The sequence below is a fragment of the Erythrolamprus reginae genome, chromosome 3 (assembly GCF_031021105.1).
Source record: "Erythrolamprus reginae isolate rEryReg1 chromosome 3, rEryReg1.hap1, whole genome shotgun sequence".
Taxonomy (NCBI): Eukaryota; Metazoa; Chordata; class Lepidosauria; order Squamata; family Dipsadidae; genus Erythrolamprus; species Erythrolamprus reginae.
In genome coordinates this window covers 215,466,289-215,477,636 of record NC_091952.1, presented here as the reverse complement: position 1 = coordinate 215,477,636, position 11,348 = coordinate 215,466,289, and the positions used below count along the sequence as shown (strand labels likewise).

General features: G+C 36.0%; 1 protein-coding gene across 7 annotated transcripts in view; it reads right to left on the bottom strand.

The window, feature by feature from the left end:
• CSPP1 (centrosome and spindle pole associated protein 1) overlaps positions 1 to 11,348 on the bottom strand; it is a 60,386-nt gene that overhangs the window by 1,387 nt on the left and 47,651 nt on the right. For 4 of the 7 annotated variants that reach the window (XM_070747879.1, XM_070747881.1, XM_070747877.1 and 1 more), the window contains 5 exons: positions 10,507 to 10,641; positions 7,984 to 8,039; positions 6,459 to 6,525; positions 5,539 to 5,642; positions 5,164 to 5,314 (listed from right to left, as the gene is read on the bottom strand). In XM_070747879.1, coding sequence (XP_070603980.1) covers positions 5,164 to 5,314; positions 5,539 to 5,642; positions 6,459 to 6,525; positions 7,984 to 8,039; positions 10,507 to 10,641 — 513 coding nt within the window. Of the gene's footprint in view, positions 1 to 1,886; positions 1,960 to 5,163; positions 5,315 to 5,538; positions 5,643 to 6,458; positions 6,526 to 7,983; positions 8,040 to 10,506; positions 10,642 to 11,348 lie in introns of all 7 variants that reach the window. The other 3 variants (XR_011558723.1, XR_011558724.1, XM_070747878.1) reach the window with 3 other exon arrangements.

Here is an 11,348-nt window from a genome sequence, read left to right as displayed (position 1 = left end):
CTCCCGGGAAATTCCTAGAGAGGCCCCATGGAGGCTTCTCCCTGCCTTTTCCGGCCCTGTTTCCTCCCCGGAGATTCCTAGATAGGCTCCACAGAGGCTTCTCCCTGCCTTTTCCGGTTACAGTTTCAGCAGCTCGGGTTTGTAAGTAGAAAACGGTTCTTGAGAAGAGGCAAAAAAATCTTTAAACAAGATCTAGAAAAGTTTGTAAGTAGAGGCGTTTTTAGGTAGAGGTACCACTGTACTTGCTGACTGCGGTGAAAGACTAAGAAAAAAAATCTGCTAGAATGGCCTGAAAACTAATCAGATGTACCAACCAGAAACCACCACAAATGACCCACTGACATGTAGTGACATTGGAGTCCCTGTCCATATAAGAACATTGTTTATACAACAATGATTTTTGCATGGGAGAGTTATCAAAACAACTTTTCTTCAACCTCATCATAAAAGTCAACATCTCAGGTATGCAAAAGAAAACTTAGAGCATACGGCTTTGGATTACTGAGATAAATTTGAACTTTCTGACCACAATAGCATAAGAGATTTTGGAAAAAACCAAGATGAAGTGTTTGAAGAAAAAAAATATCTTGCCAACAAATATACAGGGGGCCCTTATGATGCTCAGGGATTGTACAGCAGCCAAGAGTACAAGAAATATTATATATGTGGAGGGAAGAATAGATTTATCTATTAACTAGTAGCTGAATACACATGCTTTCTTACAAAACTAGGTGATTGGGCCTGATAAATTGAGAGTGCTAATATAAGGGAACTGGCATTTGGAACAGAGTTCTTTTCAGGTGGGGAGGGAGTGGAATGTTTAAACTCCCAGCCAGCAGGCTGGATGAGTCACGCACTGACCATGCCCATGCCCGGTTTAGTGAAAAGGTATCATCAGAGTATATTAATATAAGGCAACTGGGAGTTGGAACAGAGTTCATTTCAGGTGGGGAGGGGGTGGGACATGCGTGCCAAGTTTCAAATTTCTAGGCTTTACAGTTCTGAAGATTTTATGATGAGAGAGTGGTATTTGGCTTTATTAGAGAGATAAAGGTATAAAACAAAGTACTACTAACTAATAAATTACTAAAAGTGTAAAATTTGAAAAATTAATCACAGGACAAACTACTAAAAATCTGCATATGCATCAAAACAGTGGATACTTTTCCAGATAAATTCAGTCCTTTCTAAAAGACATAGGTGGAAATCCTGAGCACCCATCTGTGTATATGAAAGAGAAGTATCACATTTGACTATTTTTGGGTCTACAGTTTCATATCTAATTCATAAAGAGGGATGAATAAATTTTAATAAAGCCAATCTTAATAAAAAATTCAAACTACAATAAAGATTCTTCTTGAAATTGCAGCTTCAGCAATAAATAATGATGTCAAATTTGAAAATAGGTCCAACCCAATATAGACTCTTAGGATGTTTTAAGACTCCATACTGTAGAGAATTTCACCTAGGAGCAATATGTCGACATCACTGAGGTTCCAAGGAAAGAGTAATTTTTTCGGTGTGTAGAAGCTGGGTTTTTTTTTTTTAAGATGTGGAAAAATGAAATGTTTGAATAGTACATGGAAGCAGTCACCAAAGAAAAGCTTCTCTATGTATCCAGAAGAGCTTCTCTATGTAAAGAAATATTTTTTGGCATTTGCTGCATTGAGAAACGAATTCAAAAAGGATCTTCAAATATCTACCCTCTTTCCCCCAAAATAAGATATCCCCTGATAAGAAGTCCAATTTTTGAGTACATGGCAATAAGGCCAAGCACTTCTTTCAGGGTTCAAAAAAATAGGAAACAGGGTCTTATTTTCAGGGAAGCACAGTATGAGTCTATCTGAAAGATAACTAAAAGAAACTAAATTTGGTCAATTACTCACCCTGACTATCACTTCCTTTCTACAAAGAAAATGTCAAAAATCAGTCCAGATTTCGGTGATGGAATATGCTAACCTATCAAGAAAGAATATATGATATTTGCAGGAAAATCATTTTCAATACCTCATTAGTTTCTTTATGGTAATAGTACCTGCTATTTCCTGCACATTTCCTGGTGAAGGGAAATTTCAACACATTTGTAGACTACATAAAGCGGGGGGAGTGGGGGTGTCATCAAAATTATCTTGGAAGAATATTAAGCCTGGTTCAGAAAACTCCCAGATGAAATAAAGACATACAAATTTGAGAAAAGCCAATTTGCATTCTGACTGGTGGAGGGCAATCAGGAAATTTAAAGAACGAGGTAAGTCATGGTGTCAAACTTGACACGTCACATTAATGTCACATGATGTATCGCAATTTTTTTTGCCTTCGCTGAGCTGGGGTGGCTTGGCCTGTATGTGACACATCTGCCGCCAGTTTGACACCCGGGTTAAGTAGGTAATGCTACTTTTAATGCAATCAATGATACATTTATTATGAATCAGATGCATGCTGCAACAAAGGATTAAGATAATGTTGACTGTTGGATCACAGAATTCCAGTGAGAAATTCAACTTACTGTTCCACTAATGATAGTTTAGGACAGGAAGCACTTCCCCTACTTTCCTGAAGCCGCCTATATATGCACTTTAGCATGGAAAATTATGTTAAGGAGATTTGAGAACTCTAGAGAGCAACAGGGAAAAGTGTCTTATTATGCAAACTGGCACCAACTCAATGACTTTGAATTTCTCCCATTATTATTATTATTATTAGTAGTAGTAGTAGTAGTAGTAGTGGTAGTGGTAGTAGTTGTAGTAGTAGTTTGTTTGTTTGTTTGTTTATTTATCTATTTATTTATTTATTAGATTTGTATGCCGCCCCTCTCCGTGAACTCGGGGCGGCTCACAACATATAATAAAACAATTCACAACAAATCTAATAAATTTAAAAAATTTTAAAAACCCATTATTAAACCAGACGTACACACAGACATACCATACATAAATTGTATAGGCCCGGGGGAGGGGGGGAATGCCTCAATTCCCCCATGCCTGACGGCAGAGGTGAGTTTTAAGGAGTTTACGGAAGGCAAGGAGGGTGGGGGCAGTTCTAAACTCCGGGGGGAGCTAGTTCCAGAGAGTCGGGGCCGCCACAGAGAAGGCTCTTCCCCTGGGACCCGCCAGACGACATTGTTTAGTCGACGGGACCCGGAGAAGGCCCACTCTGTGGGACCTAATCGGTCGTTGGGTTAGTTGTAGTAGTAGTGTTGTTATTGTTGTTATTATTATTTAACCACCACTCCCATTTTTAAAATAGTTAAAAAGAATAGTTTTATTGATTATATGCATCCTATATATTCTGCATCCTTAGCCTTTCTAATCCTCAAAACTTCAGCTCAAATTGCATAACAGTGTATGGCTATCTCCATCATAACAATTATTAGCATTCATCACAGCCAATTTGTTTTTCTCAAACCGGCCAGTGACGTCGTTCCAAAACTGTACTACTGCTAGCACTCTATGTAATGGAATGTGGAAACGTCCTTGGAAAACAGGAAGAGCCACAGCCTACAGCCCAATAAACAAAATTTTAGTCTGAATGAAGAGGGGTGGTAAAAGCATCTCAGAAGGGACTCTTCCTGCTTTTGGGGAGAATAACAATGAACATGGGTAGGGTCACTTTCATGCTTGCGAGATTGATGTCAGCTTTGCAACAAGAAGCACAGCCAAGAGTACTTGATCTGTCTTTATTAGCAATAGAAATATTAGTAGCAATAGCACTTAAACTTACACTATATACTGCTCCATAGTGCTGTACAGCACTGCGTGGTTTACAGCTGAGCATATTGTCCCAAACAATCTGGGGCCTCATTTTACTGATCTTGAACGGATGGAAGGTTGAGTCAACTTTGAGCTGGTCAAAATTAAACTCCTGGCTGTCGGCAGAGTTAGCCAGCAATACCACATTCCAACCACTGTGCAACCACAGTGGTTGTACTACTAATATTACAGTATTAACAAGGTTATTACAGGATTACATTAATAGACTCAGGCAAGTTTGGAGGTACTCCTTATTTCCTTCACTTTTAGGTGCCCAAAAATTAGGGAGAGTTTTGCTGCTTCTCTTCCTTTGCACTCACATTTTATCAGTCTGTTGTATAGACTGCAGCTCTTTCTCCATCTCCCAAGGGGATTCCCACATACCCTTACACCCTATTCTTCTCCCCTGATCCTCATCCTTTCCTTTTTTAATTTGTTCACTTATTATAAAAATAAAAGCAAACAGCCCCGTACCAGGTCTTAAGTGTCTGGGAAACCAAGTGTGAGCCAGCTAAGGTTGGCAGTCTGACATCTATAATCTCAAATTGAAAAATTGAAGGTAAGGGCTGCAAAGCTGAAGAAAAGATGCTCGTGGAAACCCCTCCACAGCAAAGCTCATACTCAAGTTCTATGTGGAAATGTTATCAGAACATGAACTAAATGTGGACTGTATCCAACACATCACACTTTGAGGGGGATAAAATTAAAATATATGACTGGCATAAAAAACAAGGCATACAAGGACAAAATTCATGGGATTGGGTGTCTCTTGCCTCAAGAAGAAAAGGACTGAAGGAAAACATGGCGGTACTATTCTTCATAGCACTTAAATCTCTTATGCATAAGACCCGATATATTTGTATATAGTGACTTAGAAGTGAAGACTCAATTTAATAAGATTAAATTGAGGAAAATATATTTGATAATGACTATTAAGAAACTTCTTAACAGTAACAGGAGAAGGGCGCTCTAGAAATCAAGTAAGTAAGTTAGTGAGTAAGTAAGTAAGTAAGAAACAGCAAGCTGGCAATGAAATCAATTACTGGGATAGGTTCTTCCTCACTGGAAACCTCTATCTATAAATAACTTTCATACAATTAGACTTAAGGACCTCTTAAAACTCCGTTAAGTCTATATGCTAGGTGTGCAGCATATATGCAATACTTTGCTCTTGGCTAGCCTTTTCCATCCTATGGGTACCAAATGTTCAGATCATGTTCCAGGAATCCAAAGCTATGTTCTAGTTTCTCAGCAATCCTGCAAGATGAGCTGCAAACATCTGAAAGCTATCAAGTTTGGGAAGAGTTGCTCTAGGTAAAGTTTGTTCACACTGTATCAATCAGTTCTCCCAAATCTAACGAAGTGTTTAATTCTTCAATAATTTCTGTCCTAACATTCAATAAAGAGACCATACCTATATCAACGGACTTCTTATGTTGTTCATTTAATCTTTGCAGCCTTTCTTCATTTCTGGCTTTTAATTGATCTATATTGAGACTAGAATTCGAGTAGAGAGACCTGTTGTCCAACTGTGGTGGTGGTGTCGCCCTATGAAAAGCATCATCCTGAAGATACAGAAAATTATGATTGAATTATTATGAAATGCTTGTCCAGTCAACATTACTGGGATTTCCAGAAAGAGAGAAAGAAAGAGAGAGGGAGAAAATGAAAATGAGTTTAATTGACTAAAGTTTGTTTAAATAAACAAATGGTAGAATTTGACTTCAATAAGACTTAGGTGCACAAAGCTTCAAATCACAAAGGGGAAAAATCCAATAAATTCCTTTACCTTCTTCTGTCTCCTTCTTTCTCTTGCTGATACAGAGGGTGAAGGAGATATATTAATATTGTAGTTATGCTCTTCTAAAATTGGATAAGTTTCACCATCTGTATCTAGGAGAAGCAAGTGTCAAAATTTAAGTTCATACTGGATTTTTTAAGCAATATTAAAATTGCAAAGCTAATTTCAGAACTATATTAGTTAACTATAAGCAGATAGCCCTCAACTTTTGACCATTCATTTAGTGACCATTCAAAGTTGTAATGGCACTGAAAAACATGGCTTTTGACAATTTTTCACACTTACAACCATTTCCGCATGCTTGTGTAATCAAAATTTGGATGCTTGGCAACTTGTTCATATTTAGGGCGGTTGTAGTGTCCTGAATTCCTATGATCACCTTTTGTGACCTTCTGACAAGTAAAATCAATGAGAAAGCCAGATTCACTTAAAAACTACAATGATTCACTTAACCACTATGGTAGGAAAGGTCATAAAATGGACCAAAACTCACTTAACAACTGTCTTACTTACCAACAAAAGTGTTGGGTTCAATTGTGGTCATAAGTTGAGGACTACTATATTATGGAAAAACTAGACCAAAAAAGTCTCCAGTAACTTCATTCTTCATTGAAGAGCTGTGATTTAGAAGATGCTTCAACAAACTACATTCAAACTGTTATCGCTGTATTTCTGAATAATGGAAAACTATTAATTGTATCTATAGAAATCCCAAAAACTAAAATAGCTGAAAATCAATTGATTTTATTCCTACAAATATAGAATGATATGTGCCTTTCAAACAAACAATAAATATTAGCTCTTACTAAAATGCTGCATAAACCAAAAGGGAATGCAGCATACATGCAAGATAATTCTTCTTGAGAAGTAGTTTGCCAAATATAGAAATACTAAAAGGATAAAATCACCAATAAAAGCACTCTCAGATTCCAGCAGTGAAGTTTTCATAAATCCATCTGAGTCTGCATCTCTAATCTACAAATGAAAAGCAACAGAAAACTCAAGTTAAATCAAGAGTCTATTTTGTTTAACATTTGTAACATTTTTATATTATTCCTACTTGTTCCTATAATAGCCTTTCAATATATTAAGTCAAGATCCAGTAATTTTGATCTTGACTTAATATATTAAGTCAAATAAATGTAATGCATTACTGAAAAGTTACCCTCTTAAAAAGCAAGCCATAATTTCATTTCCAAATATTTTTTCATTCTGCACATATATAATCTTTGGAGTACCCTAGAAATAACTATTCATTCAGAATAAATGTTATTAAAGAATAAAATAAAGTCAAAATGAATCACAGCACAAATGTATTTATCTAGTCCAAACAAACAAGATGCCTCTGTATAGCCCCAAGCAGGGTGGAAGTTTGGTAGAACATGTTCACCTGGCACTGAAGGAGGAAAAATCCTAATAGTGAAGGTAATTAATAACTATCAAGACTACTAGCAACTAGTCAGGTACCTCTTTTAAGGGATTAATTTATCTAATCTGTTGCCTAATAAAGTTCAATTTAACTACAAACAGTTAAATAACTATTTCCTTTTCACTACCATTGTAGGCACACGCAACACTGAAATACAGTATAGCGAGAAAGATTTCTATCTGATTTCTCTAATATTATAATTTAATCTTTTTCTGTGTCTCATTAAAAATAAAATTTTATTTCAACTCAACTCAATGTGTTATCCCTTTGGTTTTCTTGGCAACAATATAGAAGTGGTCTTTCAGTGCCTTACTCCAATATTTGAAAATACTTTTTTTTACTACTTCAATCCATGGATCGTGTTAGTTCTCCTTTGTGCAGCTTTTCCTGCTCTACTATATTTATTTCAAAGTGAGATACCTTTAAATTTCTCTGTGGCAGCTTATCTGATATTCGCATCTCCAGTTTGCAAAAAATACAAAATGATATCAATAATGATCAAATTCATTTTGATTAAACATAAGAGTTAAACATATCCAACTCTCACTACTGAGGAAATGCTTCAAACAGTTTTGATCAACTGCTTTTTAAGAGATAACTAAAAATCCTTTACAATATTGTTCCAAGTTTCAGCCTACAAATTATAGTAAAATGTGTAACAATTACACAACTATTCAATACTGTTTAATAAGCATTTCATGATGTGAATGCCAGCCCACACTGACCTCACTCTTGCTTATAAATTATACATGCAACCCATGATACTACCTTAACTTAGACAAATTAGATACCCATTGAAGAAGTCATAGGGACAACTATGTGGGACTTGCAGAGAAAAACCTGAAGCTATAATCCTCATATAAAAAAGTGAAATTTCTAGTGAAAACTGAATATAGAAAGCAAAGGTTCAAGAAATATGAATTAGTACACATACATAAGTTCACAAAGTTATTACTTCCCACAAGGAATTAAAAAATGAGTAAATTAATTGTATTGTTACTCACCAATCCTTTGTTTCTTGATCTAATTCTAGGTAGTGGCTCATCAAAATCTAGAGAACCTAATAAAGCAAATATATTGATAAGAAAAATTGAATTAAAAACCAAAGGACCCTGACAGTATTCCATAACATTTGAATTCAGGAATATAATAGATATTAGTAAAGCCATAATTTCAAAATCACACCAATAGCAATAGAATTTTACAAAAATTGATAGTGGAACAGGAATGAAGTAGAAAATTGAATATGTTCTCACCAAGTCATACAATTTATAAGACATTTATTGAGAAACTTATGTATAAACAGGATTTTTCTTATAAAATCCCCAAAGTTTTGTGCATCCCTCTTCACTCATTATTTTTCCTTTTAAAATCATTATTTTATATAGACTGCTTGCTGTGTATTTCTCTGCATGTGTGCCTGACCCATAGTATAGCAAATAATTGGAGAAATGTACATTATGGCAGTATATTAATGCCAAAAGGTTTTCTTAAGTGTTATCACATTAACACCTTCCAATTATTTAAATAGATCTACTCCAAACATGACTAGGTCAGGATTTAACTTAGCTGCTTTATCTTAATACTAAACAGGACACTGTTACATTTCAGACTATACTTGTACAGAGCTGTTAAAAGTGTTAAAAACCCACATAACACCAATGTTTCGCACGCTGCACTGGTCTCTGGTCACAATTCAAGGTGTTGGTTATCACCTATAAAGCCCTACATGGCTTAGGACCAGACTATCTATGGGACCGTCTCCTGCTGCATATCTCTCACAGCCCAATTAGATCCCACAGGGTTGGCCTTCTCCAGGTCCCCCTATTAAGCAATGCAGGTTGGTGGGTCCGTGGGAGAGGACCTTCTCTGTGGTTGCCCTGGCCCTTTGGAATCAACTATTCCCCAATGTCCGTACTGCTCCCGTACTAGTCTTCCGAAAGGCCGTGAAGACTTGGCTTTGCTGGCAGACCTGGGGGCCATGAGTGTTAACACCTAGTCACTGTGATTTACTTGGTATGTATGTATGTATGATTGTTTAGTTTAGTTAGGGGTTTTTATCGTTTAGTTCAGGGACAGGCAAAGTTGGCTGTTCTATGACTTGTGGACTTCAACTCCCAGAATTCCTGAGCTAGCATAATTGGCTCAGGAATTCTGGGAGTTGAAGTCCACAAGTCATAGAACAGCCAACTTTGCCTATCCCTGGTTTAGTTTAATAATAGTTTTTATTTCATATTTGACTTTTTGTAATATTGTATTGTATTATTTATTGTTGTAAGCCGCCCTGTGTCCCACAGGACTGGGTGGCATATAAATCAAATCAAATTAAATTAAAATTGATGTGGCTTTCTTGAAGTATACATTATTCTCTGATTTTTAAAAGAAGATATAATAGCACTGGGCCTCTTCAGATCACGTATTTATTTTAAAAAGCTTCTTCATTTTGTTAAGTTGTCTAGAACAATAATAAAGTAGTCTTTAAAAAATAAGTCTAATAATTTGAATATTCTACAGACATTTATAGTTATTGACCTGCCTCCTTACATCGATTCAGCAACTGATTAGCCCAAGAAAATAAAATTCTGTCTCTGCCTTTTCCTCTCAATTTGCCTCCTTGCAGCTTTAGTTTCACTTTCATTTTAGCATGTGACTTGCCTGCAGCTTCAAATCAGCTGAGGATCAGAAAGCTGCTAATCAGTTGCTGGCTTAACAGGCTCTGTTCTGTTTGCCGCAAGGAGGTAAACTGCTGAGAGGCAGAAGCCAAAAGGTGGGGGTGGGTCTACATTCGGTGTACACAGCGCAGCCAAGTTTTCACCCTCTTTTTGGGGGGGGGGGGGTAAGGGTGCATTTTATACTCTGAAAAATATGTTAAATTCTTGATCAATACTCAGCCAAATTGCAAGCCCCCCAAATATGGGTACTGTATTGTTAAAATAATATTTTTACATTTGTTCTGCGATAAAACAACTTTGTTAATATTTTTATAGTTCCACGATTCTATATCACAAGATCTAAAAAACCCAATGAAGATTCTCTTGCTGTTAATTTTGATATCCCAAAATCATTGCCAAGATGGAGTCTCTCAGAAATCTGATATAATAGAATTTGAATACTGTAAATATGAGGAACAAGAATGCCAGACATCTGCCCAATCACAGGAGATGGAGATTTCCCCTAGGAAGGTAGAGGAAAATCCATAAGCATCTGCAGCAATTAGCCAACTGATATGGCAGTCCTGAAAGTTAATAGCAAAAGGGATTGACTGATCTTCTATAATATAATGAATAGTAGGAGATGAGCAGGCTGAGGGAGATGTCAATCAGCCATCAGTCTTGAGTCCCTTCATATCACAAGAGATCTATGTCCAGCCAACCTTGAATTAGCTTTGACTGTTAGTAGATCAGATTCTCATATAGAGCATAAGCTTGCAATAAACCTTTATATTCATCTGAACTTTTAGAAGTGTTTTCAGTACTTTTAGTACTAAACTAGAAGAAGTACTTTTAATTTGAGGAGCCCTAGCTTACCTTCTGCATTTTTCCTCATTTTTTTAAGTTTCTTTTTTTGCTCTCTTAGCAAAGCTTGCTGCTGAATGTCCAGAGCATCATTATTGGTGGGAGGATCAGGATACATGTATCTTGTTTCTACTCGTGATTCTGAATCTATAACATAGAGTAAAGCATTTAGAAGTGTCATAGCTTTCTCTTCAAACATACATAACTTGTTTAAATAATTCTCTGCCAACGGTAATAACAGATTTGAAAAGAAAAATTTGGCGGACGGAGGGACTAAATCCAAATAATCTATATACTCTATGACTTTATTAAACAATTACTATTTGAAATCATTTGTCTTAGCATTTTATATGTATTTTCAATTGTTTTAAAAAGAAGAGTCTAAACTATGAGCTTTTGCGGGACTTCCCAAATCCTAGCTTAGTTGTTGTGAGCCACCCTGTGGGATTGGCCGGCATATAAATCAAATCAAATAAATAAATAAATAAATTATAAATAAATAAATAGATGTAAGTAAGTAAGTGAGCAAGTAAGTAAGTAAGTAAATAAATAAAATAGTTTTTATTTTCCTCAAGTGGCTCCATTTTTTGATGTGTATGCCTGTTTTGCAAAGTTTGGATATTTCTTGTCCTTATTTATAAGTAGTTCTGTTTGGACTACTTGTTTGGATTTGTTTTTTGATTGTTTACAATTTCAGCCAATCCATCCTTGATCCCAACACTAGCCTTCTTTTTTCTTTGTCAATCTCAGGCAATATTCCATACCTACTGTAGTTCCTATTGGACTCTTCATTGTTCTTGGGTGAGAGTTATAAAAATATTTTATACTTTGCAAGCTCCAAGTTTCTATGTGGG